The 17,634-nt window shown below is 38.8% G+C and overlaps 1 protein-coding gene across 1 annotated transcript in view; it reads right to left on the reverse strand.

The window, feature by feature from the left end:
• Window positions 1–17,010, reverse strand: part of LOC149309675 (collagen alpha-6(VI) chain-like) — a 58,347-nt gene extending 41,337 nt beyond the window's left edge. The window contains exons 1-9 of the mRNA XM_089532472.1: window positions 16,950–17,010; window positions 15,610–16,287; window positions 13,432–14,049; window positions 9,828–10,385; window positions 6,322–6,885; window positions 4,374–4,937; window positions 3,086–3,649; window positions 1,365–1,714; window positions 744–822 (exon numbers count right to left, since the gene is read on the reverse strand). Of these exons, the coding sequence (XP_089388598.1) occupies window positions 744–822; window positions 1,365–1,714; window positions 3,086–3,649; window positions 4,374–4,937; window positions 6,322–6,885; window positions 9,828–10,385; window positions 13,432–14,049; window positions 15,610–16,287; window positions 16,950–17,010 (4,036 nt within the window). The remainder of the gene's footprint in view (window positions 1–743; window positions 823–1,364; window positions 1,715–3,085; window positions 3,650–4,373; window positions 4,938–6,321; window positions 6,886–9,827; window positions 10,386–13,431; window positions 14,050–15,609; window positions 16,288–16,949) is intronic.
• Window positions 17,011–17,634: the final 624 nt, after the last annotated feature.

A 17,634-nucleotide genomic window follows, 5' to 3' on the forward strand; every position in this document is an offset into this window, starting at 1 on the left:
ATTTTCCCATTCTTGCAAAGCTGCAGCAGAAGCCCAGGTTGAAAATGGGCTGCCTGGTGCCGAGCAATATGTGAATGTGAAAAGATCCATGTTCTCAAAGTTACATTCCACATCAATGCTGGGAGCAAAGATAATATGATAATCTCCAACACTGTAGTTGAACTGTAACTAGTCTGTCTTCCATCCAACTTTTAACTGATTAAAAGAGAGAGAGAGAGAAATAAAAATAAAATTTTAAAGAATGAAAGGCGTGTTGTGTCGTACAATAGGGCAGGCAGGCAGGGTTAAGGAGCAGTCTGGGGAAAAGAGTCCTGGACCGGCAATGTCTGCTACATCTGCAGTCCTGCAACTGAAGACATGTGATAAGGACTTCTCCCACACTGCTATGTATGCATTTCTTTTCATTAACATGATCACAGCAAGAATGTGATCATCTCCTTAAAGGTCTGCAGAGGCTCAAATGCCATCTGTGTAAAATACAGGGTAAGCAAAATGCCTTTCTATTTTATAACAAAGCTCAAAATGTTTAAATGTTTTTTCATATAATTATTTAACTAATTATATAACTAATTCAGTTTCAGTGTGCCAAGAATAGTGGACTTTGTGGGAACCCCACATAGTCTCACTTGTGCTCCACTAAAGAAGAATGTTGAGGTGTATGTAAGAGGATTAGTAATAACAACAGCTAGTATAGTAATAATTTACTTGAGCTGAAGCGATCATATTTTGATTTTACAGTGTACCTTCCTTTCTCAGTTCTTCAGATTTTTTTTCAAGTGCCTCTAGATCATCATCCAAGCCGTCAGAGAAAAGAAGCAACACCTACAACGTTAGAAAGTGAGACTGGACATCAGCTTTATATGTGCAAAAGAGGAACAAGATATATGTATTGCATATACAGTATACATCATTCATTAAATAGTCTGAAGGATCTCTCATAGACTGAAAGGCTCATCATACATTTAGAGAGAGAAATACACCAAGGGAGGGGATCACTGAAAATTAAGACAATTCAGATTTTTCCAACAGTCCCAACTCAAAAACACATTAGCTATGTGAGGATCAAGACAGGAAGAAGCTTCTACTGCTTGACAAACTGGCCTTTGCTGGTGCAACTGCCTTTCTGCCATTAGAGCTAATTTACACCAGATCCAAACATCTTCTAGATCAGAGTAGTTTTAACTAGGTCAGTGCTAAGGTAGCCCTAAGTCATCTCCAGTTTTCTTAAGTTGAGGAGTGTTTGGATTCAACACAACTTCAACCTCAGCTATTCTTGCAAGTTAGGATTTCACTAATCTGGTAGATTTGTTGTGGTATATTGTGCAGTATCATAACACAGTTTGTTAGATAGGAGACAAAATTACCTTGCTCCGGTTTGGATTACCAGATAGGTTTTTCAATTTATTCCAAAGGCTGTCCAAAAACTTGACATTGAGATAAGTTGGGCTGTTGATGACAACATTTCTGAGTTTCTCTAGGATTTTTTCATGGTCAACTTCGAGAGTGGCCAAAACAGGTTGGTCTGTATTTTCTATTGGAATGGCCACACTGAATTGTGTGGTTGTTCCTTTACTGCAGCTCACAGAACTTAGAGATGTGAAGTCCTTTATTATGTCAGGAAGGTAGGCTTTCAAAAGCTGTTGGTTTTTGAATAAATGATCCCCTGGCTTCTGAGATGAAATGTCAAATCCCATAAGAACATCCACAAAACATGCTGTTTTAAGAAAATACAAACAGAAAAAACATCAGAAATTACTTGTGGGGGTAAATGTTGAATAAAGACAGAAGCAGAACAATGAAGATCTGCACTGGGCAACAAAAGCAAACAAATTTTGACAAAGTTGTAATATTAACATTCCAACACCAGCTATTTTTAGGTTTCTTGGAAAATGTCTGGATGAACAAAAGTATACAGTACTTGCTTATTGTAAAGTGTATATGAACTGATGTGTATTTTATAAAATTACACCTAGATTGAAATTCAGTAAGCATGCTGTTGGAGTTTAAGTCTCAGCCTGTATACCTAAACTGTCAGTCTGTGGGCTTAGTCTTCTTCACTTGCTGCACTGGTGGGCAAGAGAAGCCAGGGGCTTACACTGCACTTTTAGCCCCTTGGCCTCTGATCTAGACAGAATTTGTTCAGAGGGTTGCCATTGCCTTCCTCTGAGGCTGAGAGACTATGACTTGCCCAATATCACTCAATGTGTTTCTGTGGCCAAGCAGGGATTCCAACCCTAATCTCCCAGTGTCCCAATGCAACGCTCAAACCACTGTACCATGCTGACTCCTTCTTGTTCTGTTTCCAAACTACATTTAGATATAGAAAGTTTTTCCTAATGGTCAATCCAAATCTTCTTTTCTTATCTTGTTACCAGTGGAAGTTGGAATGCCAGCCTTTCACTGATGTATTAGACTGCAGATCTCATGATTGCAATAAGAGAAATGAAGTGGTAGAGGGAAGTATATAGTCACCATAGGACATAAAATATGACAAAACAAGAATTAATTCTGGAAGAGACAGGATAGAAGAGGTGCGTTGGAATATAAGAGGGATGATTCTAGTGCCTGCCCAGATGAGCAAATGCTTTAAAAAGGAACAAGAAGGTCATCACAAAGATTTCCCCACTTGTGTTGCTGATAATAAAATGTAAAGCATGCTTTTTTCACCTTCCTACTTCTTTATGCTGCAGCATGGAATGTCACCAGTTGGTTTGCTGGAAGAATAAAGCAAAACAGCACCCACCTTTCAAGTGGATTGCCATCATTATTATTAACATATACTGTATCTCAGTTAAACTTTAACAGCTGACTGATGCTGTCGGAGGACAGGGACAGGACAAAAATTAGTGAAATTAATTGCCAAATCTGAACAGGTATAAAGGAAGGATTACTGGTCCAGAAAGACAAATCTCTATTCATTTTGAGTCTGGACTGAATGATCAGAGACTGGTCCATGTCCAAATCACCAGCCAGGATGATGCACCGAATCTATATTATATGACCTTGAACTAGAAACAATGGGAATCTATTTTCCTAATAAATGTACAAAGAAAACCTGAAATGATTTCAATAGAAATGCACTTACTTGATTTATCATCAACTTTGCACATTTCCCCTGTTATGCGTTTTGCAATATTTTGTAGTTCACTGGAATTAGCTGTAGTGTATATCCTGTCTGGGGAATTAGTTATCTGTTGAAGTTTTACATGACTAATATGTCCCACTCCAACTGCATGTATCTCCACACCTTCTTTTCTCAGTTCTTCTGCTGGTTGAGTAAAAGAGTCACTTGATTTTCCATCGGTAATCACCAGCAGCTTTTGTTGGACATTTCGAGCTACTCTGCTTCTTGATGAGTTGAAGAAGGCCTTCACTTCTTTAAGACCTTTTCCAAGTAAGGTTTGCAACCCCCTCTGCATTGTAACATTAGTAATGTTATTCTTAAGTTCTGATTTGTTTTGATAATGACCCAGAGAGAATACATCTTTATATATGTCACTAAACTGGGCCATGCCAAAGAGTATATTGTCATTAAAACCAATCAAATCAACCAGTTTTGTCAAGAAGACTTTCACATTCTCAAAAACTAGTTCGCCAACACTGTTGGAACCATCAATCAAGAAAACAATTTCTGCATGGATGGCACACGCTGCAAGAGAAAATAAGAGTTTTAGTATTAATATTCTTCAAATGATGGCTGTATAGGAGTGCTCATTTCAATCAACCAAAACCCTTTCTATCTTTTTTGGTCCTGCATTTCCATATCATTAATATAAGGAGGGGGGGACAAGTAGTATCAATATTTTGGGCTGAAACACATCTTGCAGTACGGCATTACCATCTATTTTTCTTGTGATGCTAGGGAAAAAACCAAACAAATGTCTTCTCTTTTTGCTATAGAGACCAAAAGAGGTGCTGAAAGTAGCATCTTGGCCTTATAATGCCCTGGATGCAGACTCCATGAGACTAGCAAGTGTCATAAAACCAATCAGCCTTGTTAGACTTCATTCTGGCTCCAAAAAGGAGCAAGGCAACACCACTCCCCATCTAAATACTGATCAAGTGGACTTAAAGAATAACAATAATGAAGGAAATTAGTAGCCCAAAGCCAATTATTAGTCCCGGCTGGAACAGACCCATTAAATCACTGCAATTTGTACAAATGTTGACTTTGCCATTCAGCATTTTTTTAAATAGCCTACTCCAGGTAGGACTAGCAATTGAATTTAGGTCCATATATTTTAAAGGTGTAGAATACAACATGGTTGAGTAGCTCAGTTTGGTAGCCTTGAGATTTGGATCTCAAGAGTCACTAGATTACTACCTATATTTACTATTGAGAAAAAAACACATAGCAAAAAGGTGTAGTTTACCTGCAGTTGGGCAATAGTTATCTATTACTGATAGATTTTTTAGTCCATCAAATGTATCCACAAAAAATACATTATCTTTATTTTCAGCCATGATTTCAAGTTCATCGCGTTTTGCTTCTTTTATCCCAATGGCATAAATAGTAATTCCATCATTCCTGATTCTCGTTGAGACAGCATCAAGTTTGTCCCTATCATGGGATTCACCATCAGCTATGACTATGAGAAGTTGGGGGACACCTTTGTGTTTGCGGCTGCCATGGGTCACAGTGAACAGATCTTCAGAGTGGCGAAGAGCCTCGGCGGTGTATGTTGTCTGACCTAAAAGTGTATCCTTTTCAATTGCTTCAATGATTGCGCTTTTGTTACCATGCGTATTAAGGTAGAACAGAGTTTGCGGATGATCAGAATACTTCACTGCTCCAAACTGAACACGGTCCTTGCCAACATCAGATTTATTGACGATATCAATCAAGAAGTCCTTCATGATATTGTAATTGTGCTCTCCTATACTGCCGGAACTATCTATTACAAAAACAATATCTAAAATATTTGCCCTTTTGCATTCTGGAAAACAAACAAAAAAAGAACCATTAATGAAATTGTTCATTTTACAAGACTAAATCAAATATTGCTCCAAAACTATAGTCAAAATATCTTCCACCAAACCCTGCATACCTCCATCGTGCTAAGGACCTGCTCCAGAAGATTTCCTGGCCTTTAAGATCAGGATTTTGGTTTGGGTTTTTTTTTTAGGGTGCATAGGAGACTGTTTCCACTGACTGTTTTGCTTTTGAAAAGAATTATGGTGGTAAACTGCAAAAGTGCCATTTCACTGATGCACTGGTATATTATAACTCTAAAGAAAAGAAAAACTAAAAAATGACAAAGGAGTGAAGGCTAGCTGTTTTCCCCAATATGTCTCATTGGGGTTGGAATAAAATGTTTCAGCTTGTAGTGGGAATTGCCAGAAACTAGTCCAGTACCATAAACATGACTTTTTGAAAGTTAAAAAAAAAAACAAAAACCACTGAGAATTACAGGAACAAATACTGAATCATCTGACACATTTGCCCTGTATGGAGAAGCCCAGACTCTAAAAATGAGTTTTATTTTTTAAGAGTATTTGATCTCTCTATCACTAGGTGGACAACTTGTGGCCTTCCCAATGGTGCTGGATTGCAATCCCCCTAATACCTCACCATTTACAAAGGCTAGGGCTGATGGGAGTTAGATTCCGACAACACATGAAGGACCACAAATTCCCAACACTTTCTCTATCGGAAGTTAGAACATTTGTAGTACAGTAAAGTCTTGATTATCCGTCCTTCGGTCATCCGACATTCCGGATTATCCGACGTTGCGGCTGCTTGGAGGTGTGGCTGTAGGCATTTCCACGCCCCAGGCATGCCCCCAAACATGGCGGTCATGACGGGCAAGGAGAGAAGGGCGAGTGAAGCCTCACCCCAAAACACAGCTTCAAGCGTGGCAGCGACAGTAGTGAGCAGGGCAAGTACCTCCAGGTTTGCAATTCATAGTGATTTCAAGGTTTTTCTTGGACCCTCCAGATTATCCAACATTTTCAGCTATCTGACTATCATTTTGCCCATTTATGTCGTATAATCGAGACTCTACTGTATTTGTAAGAATCATGATTCTGGCACTGTGAGCATTGACTTGTGAAACCTGACATTTTGTTTTCACAGATGATTTACTATTTGGTAGTTCTCATTTAACTGCCTGGAACACCTTGTTAATAGAACAACCATCTTAATTGTCTAGTATTTCTGATTATGTGATTTTAGTTTTCTTGAGACATTTATGGGCCCCTCAGGAAGACATCAGTCTCCTTTTTTCATTGTTGAGCAAAACACCCACCCACCCACCCACATGAATACATAAACCCACACAAACTGAAAAAGTGCCCAAGAGCAAGAAACGCATTACTAACCCTCAGGTTTAAGGGGACTACATATGCCAAATATTATGTCATCTTCTATCTCCTTTAAGATATCAAAATTTTCAACATAAAAGACATTCTTCGATTTCCCACTTATCTCTTCTAGCTGTGTTTTATTGGCATTAAAGACTCCAACTGAATAGATGATGATGCCTTTGTCTCTCAACGCTGTGGCTGGAGTTTTTACTTCATCTTGTGCTTTCCCATCTGTGATCAGGACAAGAATTTTGTTGACAGAAGGCCGTGCTCCTTTGGCAGGCTGGAAATAGTCAGACACGAATCTCAGCGCGTCTCCAGTGAGTGTGTTCTGATTTATGAGGGACATTTTCTCAATGGCCTCAATGATGTCACTTTTTGTTGTGTACTTGTTGAGTTGAAACTCTTCTTTACTGATGTCACTGAACTGGACCACACCAACCCGCACTTGGTCTAGGCCAATGTCAGATCTATTCACCAGCTCCTTCATGAAGGTCTTCATTTTCTTAAAGTTTTCACTGCCTATGCTCCAAGAGCTGTCCACAAGAAACATCACATCAGCTTTCATTTGTTTACAAGCTGTCAAAGAATGAAAACAATTATTCATTTTTAACCAAATAAAATCGAACAATTCTAAAATCTTTGCTTATGTGGAAGAAATGGCACATTTCAACAATATCTTGGGAAAATTTAAGCAATCCATTCTGAGGTTTTACTCAGATTAAAGACATTGTTTCTTCTACTCTACCATTTAATGAAGCATATTAATTTAAAATGTATTTTAATTAAAATGGATTAATGGGCTTAACATTTGATTGGAAACTGATTTAAAAGGTAATCTGCACTTTTAGTTTTAATCAGATTTCAATACATGAATTGTATCCATTGCTATTGCAATTTATGAAGTGGTTCACTTTACTCAGAAAAATCATTAAAGCTTGTTTTCCAAGCATTTCAGTATAGTCAGCATAGTTGACCATTTTTCAGTTGTATTGGCATTAAAATTATTTATTTGTTCTTCTGTACATAGAGCATAGATTGTTTGCAACTCCTCTGTTTACAACAGGCCCTGAATGAGAAAGACTTTTTTTTTTAACTGTAAGAGGTGTTTGACAGTGGAATAGATTGACTCAGTGGTGGAGTCTCCATCCTTTGGAGGTCTTTAAGTAGAGGTTGGATTAGTATCTTTCAGAAGTACTTTAGTTGTGTATTCTTGCATGGTGGGGGTGGTGGGACTAGCTGTTCCTTGTAGTCCTTTCCAACTCTAAGATTCTATCATTCTATGAATTATATCCAACAAAACTGTGGATCAATAAAGTCAATTAAAACTGAGATTGATTGTGATTGCATTTCTCTTTTTGCCATCCATGGACTCTACATGGTTGCTATGAACAGGTACTGTATATACTCATTTATAAGTCTATAAATTTTAGTCAAAAAAATGACCCCCAAAACCTGGGTCGGCTTATGCACAGGTCAATGTAAATATGTACTTTAACTCATATATATATATATATATATATATATATATATATATATGGAACCATCCATTTTCTCTGAATAGGGTGATAAAAGGTGGGAGCTTAGTCCATCCTAGGAGCACCAAAAAGAAGCATGGATCCCCTCCACTCTATCATCCATCCAGCCTTTAAGATGACCACCAACAGTTATACCTGCCAGAATTGTCTAAGTTCTTTGGCATCATTTTCCTTGGCATCATCCTTTACATCCTTTGTTACATGCCCCTAAGTTTTATCCTTGATTTACCCATGTGTCATATCAAAATCCATAATTTTGGCCCCAAAAGCTGCCCTTGATTTATACATGAGGTCGGCTTTTAGTTGAGTATATACAGTAATCACCACCTTTCTACATTCTTAGCTTTCTGCAGGACCTTACTTACTGAAGTAAATGTCCACTGGTTATACATGTTTAGGATGATGTTAAACCTTTATTACTGTTTGCTAAAGAGTTTTATGGCTGTCTCTCCCTGTCACTTTTCTAAAACAGTTCATCTGACAGAGTGTCAAAACATGCTGCAGAAATAATCCATTCTGATACCGCTTTAACTTCCCTGGCTCAATGCTAGGGAATTCTGGGAATTGTAGTGTAGTGAGATATTTAGCCTTCTCTGTAAGAGAGCTCTGGTGCCACAATAAACTACAATTCCCAGGGTTCTCTACCATTGAGCCAGGGCTGTTAACACAGTGTCAAACTGGATTATTTCTGCAACATGCATTGGACCAAAGATATACAGGAATGCATAAAGGTGAAAAAAGAATGTTATATTAAAAATTCCCCTGATGGACTTTGAGGATGCAAATATATGACATTCTACTGTTGCATAAGTTCTGACAGGTTCTACAAAGCTATTAAGGTTTTAAATATGGATCCAAAGGCATATTTGTACATCAGTCATTTGAGAACCATCTTAGCTAAGAGATGAAGGGGAACCACTACACAATGAATTGCCTATATTCCTTTTTTACATAATTGCTGTGATCAGCATTAGTGGAGGGACTATTTCCCTTGATGCAATCACAGATGTTTATGCATGCACACATCACTAAGGGGTGCGGTCGTGCGGACCATACCACATGACACCCAGAAGGGGGGGGGGGGTAAAGCCACTGTTCCCCAAACATCTCCCTTTTGGCAGAAACAGGCTGTGGCATTCACCTATGTCCCTTTAAAATGCTGAAGAGATGGGGTGAGTGGGGTGAGGCTCAGTGGGCGGGGGAAAGAACCCCTAGGCTTTTAAAATTTAAAATGTATTTTTAATTTTTAAAAAAATATATATTCTTTTAAATTTTTCTTTAAAAACATCACATTTTACTAAATTTTCACTTTAACCACCTGGAATGATTTATATGTAAATATGAAGTTGAAGGCTTTCATGGCTGGCATCCATAGTTTTTTTGTGGGAACATGGCCACACAGCCCGAAAAACCCACAAAAAACTAGATATGTAAATACATTTAGGCTGTGTGTGTGATATTGTAATTTAAAGATCTAATTTTAATTTTACTCCTTGTTTATGTCACAGCTATTACCATTACCTTCGGTGATACATGGGGATTATGATTTATGAGTACCATTAATATAAAATATTACTAAGGATTCTGTATGGTATGGGAGGAGGTCAGTGGGGATGGTGGTGACACCATGAGTTACTACAACCTTAATGATGCCACTGTGCACACATGGCATATATGGTACATCTCTCTTTTTTAATCTGTTTAATAATGATATTTTCTGACTACTTTGGAAGGGGTGCAATCTCTGCAATGCTCTCCTGGGCGATTTGTTTTCTAGCTTCAGGGCTTAGGTGGAGAAAATAGTGAAAGGGTTATACACCTCATATGCACCATTTCTTCCCTGTAAATATCCCCATTGCAATTGGATGACCTTTATTATAGAAACACAAGTCTTAGAGCAGCATGTTTCTCTCATAGTGCTGAGACAGGTCCCTGAAATGGGATGTGCTTGGACAATGAAAATTAGATTTGGGTTTTTCTTACCCTCTTCAGAGCATATGGCTTGAACAATACTGTTTTTTATTTTTTTCAGTGAGTCATACTGATGCACATAGTAAACCCTTGACTCGCCAATCTCATGCAGCTCAGCCATAACTGCCTTTCCCACGCCAATGGCAAAAATGTCGATTGCTGCTTTCCTCAGTGTGTCAGCAGGTACCTTCACCTTGTCATGTGCTTCTCCATCTGTCAGCACAATGAGATAGCAGGGCACTTTGTTTTTCCGTTGCTTTCTTGCCTTTTCAAACAATGGCTTCATAAAATTTAGAGCTGCTCCAGTGTACGTGTCTCCATTCATTTTGTGGATATTATTAATTGCTTTTTCTAAATTGCTGATCGTAGTGTGTACGTCAATTTCAAATTCTGTTTTGGGATTGTTTGAATACTGAACAACTCCAAAGCGAACATGATCAGGACCAATAGTAAACATTTTAATCACTTCCTTCAGGAAAGTCTTCATTTTTTTATCAAAATCATCTTTAGAAATGCTTGTGGAACCATCAATCAGAAAATAAATATCAGCCCTTTCTGTGTCCACACATCCTGCAAGAACAGAGAGATTTTATAAGGCAATAGGCATAGGCAGGGCTCAAAGACAGGGCTCAAAATCCATATGCATCAAGGCAGGCAAAAATTTAGGTATGGAGCCAAATACAGGCAGAATTAGTAAATTCCTAATATGTAGAAGGTTAATAATGATAGCACCAAAATTCTGATTACAACATTTTGCTGAAAAGGTGTCATACAAGGAGGAAATTAAGTGAACCATTAGGTTTATCCTTCATAGCGATTAGAAATATTTACAATTTAATAACTAAATACCAGGAAACCAAACACTAGGAATCATGATGTTGTGACCCTTAAGATGCAAAACAGATCCTTCATACTGTCAAGCTTTGAAAATCCACTGGTTCACAGGATCCTACATTGGTATGATCCCACAGCCAACAAAAGGTAAACATGGGGAATACTGAGGAAGAATGATCACTCATGAGATTTACTATCATTATTACTATTACTATTACTAACTACTACAACTACTACTACTAATTTCTTACCTGCCATTCTCTGGAGATGGAGAAAAACAGATTAAAATACAGACACATAACACAGTTAAAAACATGAACATCAATTAAAAATCCATAATCAGCTAAAAGAACATGACATCAGATTTAAAAGCATTCATATTAAAAACAATACATAATTTTAAACTGGTAATTTAAAAACTATCTAGATAGGTTTTTCTGACTGATGTAAATGTCCACCAGAAGATATGAGTATATGAGATGGATTATATGGGAGAAGGCATATTGGTAACGTGGAGCCAAACATGTAGGGCTTAAGGTAACAACCAACACTTGGTACCTTGTTTGGAAACTAACTGGCAGCCAGTGGAATGGTTTTAATATAGTTAAATATATGCACCAATAACCAATGTGGCTGCCATGTTTTGCACTAACTGGTTTACAAACTTGGTACAGAGGCAGCCCAAGATACAGCACATGGCGGAAGTCCAGCCTTGAGGGTACTAATGCATGCAATAACATCTTTAGGTCATCCAGCTCTATAAAGTGGTGCAGTTAGCATAAGAGCTGAAGTTGATAGTAAGCACTCCTAACTGTCATATCTACTTGGACTGCCATTTGAAACAATGGATTCAGAAGGATCCCCAGGATACAAGTGTGTTCTTTCAAGGGGAGTGTAACCCTATCCAGGACTCTTTCATCTCACTTGCCTCAGACATTAATGCCAGATCAGAAAGTTTCACCTATTTACATGAGATTTAAACCTCAGTTTAAATCAATGAATACCATATAACTGATGCCTTTGTTTCATCAGTTGTTTCCATGGGCCTGAAGTGAATTCCAGACACAGCCTTATTTGTACCTTCCTTGGAAAAATAAAACTGCAAATTTCACAGTGCCTTTCTACAGCTGTATGGTGCCATCTAGGGAAGTAAATCCTCACTCATTTCATTCAAATATTGGATGTAATTCCACCAAGATCCTCAGGGAGAGGTGGAAAATATAAATGTATTATTATTATTATTATTATTATTATTATTATTATTATTCACAGGAGAATTTTAAATATATTGCAACTAGGTAAAGTCACGAGAGTTTTAATGCACTATTGATTGTATCTGGGAACCTTTTTTAAAACAGTATTTCATTGGCACAAACACATTGCATTTCACAAATACAAATATTTGTACAAAATATAATCAAGAGTGAAGAAATTTGATAATATTCATTATATCTCTGTGCAATCATACTTGGAATACTGTATACACTTCTGGTCATTGCACCTCAAAAGAATACAGTTCAGCTGGAAAAGGTTCAGAAATGTCCAGCCAAAATGATCTAAGGGCTGGAGCCCTTCTTCCATGGGGAAAGATTACAGTATTTGAGGCTCGTTACTTTGGGGGGGGGGGGAAGGCAAGGAAGGGGTGACATGAATAATGGTGTATGAAGTTATGTGTGATACGGAGAAAGTGAAAAGTGCTTGCTTTGTGGTTACAATGGAACCCTGGTTCACTCCCCTTCATCTAGGCAACTAGATCTAACCTGATAGCATTCACTTCTCTGGCTGCATCCACAAAGCAGAAATAATCCAGTCTAACTCCACTTTAACTGCCATAGTTCAATGCTGTGGAATTCTGGGAACTGTAGTTCATTGTGGCACTAGAGTTCTCTGACAGAGAAGGCTAAATATCTCACAAAACTACAAATTCCAGAATTCCATGTCAAACTGGGATTATTTCAAACTGATGTCATACTGGATTATTTCTGCAGATGCAGCCTCTGACTGCAGGGAAATGCTGCAGCTATGTAATTTACACAGAAACACCCATTTCTTGTAGACAATGGGTTGTATCCATTCACGAAGGTTATGTGAAGTACCTTTACCTACTCTTGCAATGATCTGTGTCCCTCAAAACCAGCTTGGGGTTTACAGTCGCAGTTTGAGTGACACGCTGAGTTCAATGCCAAAATGGCAGGAGAGCTCGATGCCCTGTTGAGCATCCATAACTTTCCACCTCTCTGGAGATGGCCTAGTAGGTGGGTCACCTGGTATCTGGATCTGTAGTATGCCAAGTGATGTAGGCATGTAGGTCATTTTGATCCCATTTGGGGTCCAAGAAAGAAACAAAACTACAGAAGCAAATTAGAAGTGACTTCTGGTCACATCCTGATTTCTTTTTAAATGCCTCTCTTGGATCTAAAATGGCCCATGGGGCCTAAAAACATCTTGAAAATACCCCTCCTACACCCAGTAAAAGGTGTAAGGGACATCTGGGAACAATTTCTTTTTAGCTTTTGGTAGTGTGTGTGTGTGGGGGGGGGGGGGGTGAGGATTGGGCAGTGTGGTTTTCCAAGGTCTCCTTTGAGGCTAATAGGTCCCCCAGCCTCCCAAAATGTCCCTTCCCTGGCTTAACCAATAAAGATCTGTCCATTTTATTTCTCTCCCTCCTCCGCCCCCTTGCCCTGTCCTCCCAGTTCCCATAACTCCTGGGTTGCAAAATCGAAAAGAGAGTAGGAAGAAATAAACAGAGATTGCCCTAAATGGATTACGTCAGACATCGTACCTGTTTTGAGATGTACTGTTTTTTCAGATTGGACATAGAGCTTGTCCTGTATTTCATTGAAGAGTTTCTTCTGAAAAGTATCAGATTGCTTTGGAAGGTCAGAAAAACCGACTTGTATAATATTCCGTTGGGATGGATGTGATACGACCTGAGTTAACTGAGAGATATTAGCTCCCTCAATGCCTATGGCAAATACTGTTGCGCCAGCCTTTATAAGTAGATTAGCTGCTTCTGCTACAGAGTCATCTGAGGGTCTGTGGGTGATGACAGTGGCTATTTGTTCCACTCCTTGGTTCTTCCTACTTCCAGCACGCTCAGCAAAAACTTGCTTCCAGGTAATATTAATGGCAGCACCCAGATTGGCTTTTCCTTCTCTAGGAGAAAAGCTTTGAATGATCTGCAGAAGGTCGTTTTTTTCAGTTTCCTTGCCCAGGAATGATATCACCTGCGGCTTAGTGCTGTATTGCACTAGACCAACCCTTATGCATTCTTCCTGCACATCGAGAGAGTTTATAGTATTTTGTAAGAAGCCTCTGATATATTCTGTGTTTGCCTTTGGAACATTTTCATCCACCACAAATACAACATCTGCAACTGAATCACGAGCACAGTCTGCCACTGAGGACAAAACACACACACACACCACAATATTAGTATATTTTTCAAGCCATGTCTTTGATGAAGATGTTCACATAACTTAAGGATGGGACATGACTAAAGAACTGAGAGCCTGGCATTGCAGAACAGATTGCATTGCCAAATGTATCATACTACAAAGATGGAACTCCATCAAGCCCCTTGATATGGATCAATGGATGAAAAGCCTCTTGGAGCTTAGAGTTTACGAACAAATAGCTTACATTAATAGAGGGTTGGAAGGCCAATTCAAAATATGTGGCGTGCTTTTCAAGAAAGCTTTGTGTTGAACTTAGGAATGAAGGATTGTGTTCCTTCCTTGTACACAATCCACCTACTGAACCATTAATAACAATTTTTTCCTTGTCTTTTTCTACTCTTCGTTAAACTTTCTCTTCTCTTTCCTGTTTCCTTTTAATATTTCAATAATAATAATAATACCACAATAAGAAAACCTATAGATTTGTCAGTAGGCTTATATGGACCTCTGATGGTCTTCTACTTAGAGTGAAGCTAGAAGCTAAAGTGAGACGGAGTCCTGAACCCTTGTGCCTCCTTTTTCAATATATGCTGCAATCTCTGAGGGTGTATCTACACTGTAGAAATAATGTTTGACACCACTTTAACTGCTATGGCTCCACCTTACAAAACCCTGTGAAGGACCAGCATTCTTTGTCAGAGAAAGCTAAAGACCTTGCAAAACTACAAATCATAGGATTCCATAAGATATATAGCAACTAAAGTGATGTCAGACTGCATCTCTGTCATCTCTGACTGAACCTTCCCAAATTTCTCAAGGAGAGCAGAGTCACTGAAAGCACTCTTGCTTTTGGTCTCCTACAAAAGTGCTAAGTTAGGATATCCTCACTTTTTCACAACAAGTTCATGATAGCCAGGCCTATAATGTGGCCAAATTGATGAGGAAACTACTGTGGGGTGGATTCAACAATTTTCACATCCACAGTGAATCATAACTGTCATATAACATGTTGATCGGGCATATATGAGCAGATCAAATGTAACAAAGCATTTAATATGTCCCATTTTGTATTTTAGAAATAATAAGCAGTACAGAGGAAACTATAGTAGCCTTGGTGAAAATCTTCATACCATACAAGCTGCTACTGAGCTGTGATGGGAGCTATAATAGCTAATAGTAAGAGCTAATAAGTGTAGCTAATAATAGTTTTTCTCCTGGAGAAATAGCAGATGTGATCATTGAGCAGGGAGAAAAGGTTATCATCTTCCACACATACTGTTTTCCTTGTGCTGATTCAATCCCCTGGCTGTTATCTTTAAAATACATATAAGTCATGTTAGAAGCATTTATGCCAGGATTAAGAAACCTTTTGTTATCCAGGTATTTTGGACTATAACTCCCACTGAAAGGGGCTGTTGGTGCTGTAGGAGGAAACATCTGGAAGACCAAAATTTCCCATCCATTTTTGATGTATTAATGTACTGACCAATTTGTCTCAAGGAGATGTTACTACCACCTTACTAATCCATCCTTCTGAGATTTTATGACATTGTTTTCTTTACCTTCAGTAGATATATTGTGAACACTTTGTGTTAGTGTTGGTGAAGGAGTTGCTGTTGGTGAAGGAGTTGTTACAGCTAGTGAAGACGTTGTTACTGTTGGTGAAGGTGTAGTTAAGATGACTGTGCCAATATCCATTTCTATAGCTGATTGAATGACATTAGACATATTTTGAGAAAACATCAAAAGCTCCCTTGGTGTTTGGAAATGATAGGAGAATTTTGCAGCCATGGACTGCAGCTCTTGCTGTAGTGCATCTTGAATTCCTAAAGCTATAATTTTTATCCCATCATTCTGTAACATTTTTGCAGGCCCTTCCACATCATCTTCTGAAGGCCCTGAAGCTGTGACCACCACAATCTGGTTTCGGTCTCTCCTTGGTGGGTTGAAAAAAGCCTCACGGACCTTTCGCATGGCATTTCCAGTTCTCAACGAACCACCCCTGAATAAAAAGTTCTTTTTAATGTGGTTCAGCATGGGGTTCTTGGCTTTAAATTCATCCAGCTGGAATTCAGTGTGGAGGTCGTCACTATACTGTGCAAGGGCAATGCGATATTTGTTTGGGCCGATTGGAAGACTGTTGATCATTCTGTTAACAAAAGGTTTAACTGAGGAGAAGGCCCTTCTGCCAAGAACATCAGAGCTGTCAATCAAAAGGACAACATCCGCGGACTCAGAGGCTGCAAGGACAGGAAAGAGAAGTTAATACTTGTCATATCCAACCAATAAAAAGGGTGGGTTGGATCCATATTCAGAGAGATACCATTGACGAGGCTTAAGCAATCCTCCCCCTTTCTTCTTGTCATGGCATCCCACCCAAACCCATGAATATGTTCTATGGCAGTCCTGCCAAAGGGGATGAGCTTCCAACACCCGCATGTTTCCAAATACACAAAATCTAATCCCCCACCTCAAATCAATCCCAAATTAGCCAAAAATGAAAATGGAAGTGAATGGTGACACTTCTGTTTGCTTTGGGTTCATTGTGCTTGTAGTAGGAAAGGTTGAAACTGGCTCCTGCCACCTCACAGTTGCCCTGCTTTAAAGTTTGGAAACCTGGAGCAGATTCATCATTGACATGGAAGCTACCACTGATTGAATCCTTGATCTCACTTACAATAATGTAAAATGTTACAGCCAATGATAACAAGGCCATCAAGGCTTGTGGCATTTTAAAAAGCATCACATCTCCCTTCTCCAAATGTCTGCAATGGTCTTTGGCCTAAGCAATAAGCTATCATCTTCTCTTCCCCAAAACCCTCCAAATTTCTGCTGCAAAGGAATTTACAGTCGAAATTACTGTCTCATTGATGGAAAGATACTGAAAAGGATACTGAGGTACCAGGTTTCTGTGTTAAAGAAGTTTGTGTCCCAGCAATAATGAAGAGTAAAGTCAGAAACATCTTCACTGGATATAGATGAGACAGGAAATAAATCTAGGGAATAAAAGAAAAATCCCATTTCATCACAATATTTGAACAGAATTTTACAAAAACAAGTATTTTACTTGTTATAAACAAAAGTAGCCAGTTTTGCCATGGTCTGGAATAGTCCTAGGTTTGAAGCACCAAAACCTAGTGACTGAAAATGGTACTGCAGGCTTGGGACACACTGACACAGTCACTTTTAAGACAATTTTGGTCTCCCCAAGTGGATCACATCTATAGATTAGATTAGACATCTTGAAAGCAAGATGTTGTGCCATCAGGTTTACAAATTAAGGAGGTAAAATACACATGGCAAGGGAAATGGAAGAAAGAGACTGGAGATCAGCTGTTGCTGATGCTCTGTTAGTAAGCACTGAAATCTAGTTTGTCCCAGGTTGATATTTCCTGGCTGGTGTCCTTAATAGTTATTGATGTATCTTGTTCTTTTGAAGGATGCATATATCCATACTGTTCCCTTCTCTTCTTATTCCTGCACTCACAGGGCTGCAGGTAATTCGAGCTGATGTTCTCTCTGGCACAAAACAAGTTCCCTGACATTGCACCTTTTGGGGCTGATACAGATAGGCAAGTTTGGTCTCC

The sequence above is a fragment of the Sceloporus occidentalis genome, unplaced genomic scaffold (genome assembly GCF_023333645.1).
Source record: "Sceloporus occidentalis isolate IW3139 unplaced genomic scaffold, rSceOcc1.0.p SCAF_7, whole genome shotgun sequence".
In the NCBI taxonomy this organism is placed as follows: Eukaryota; Metazoa; Chordata; class Lepidosauria; order Squamata; family Phrynosomatidae; genus Sceloporus; species Sceloporus occidentalis.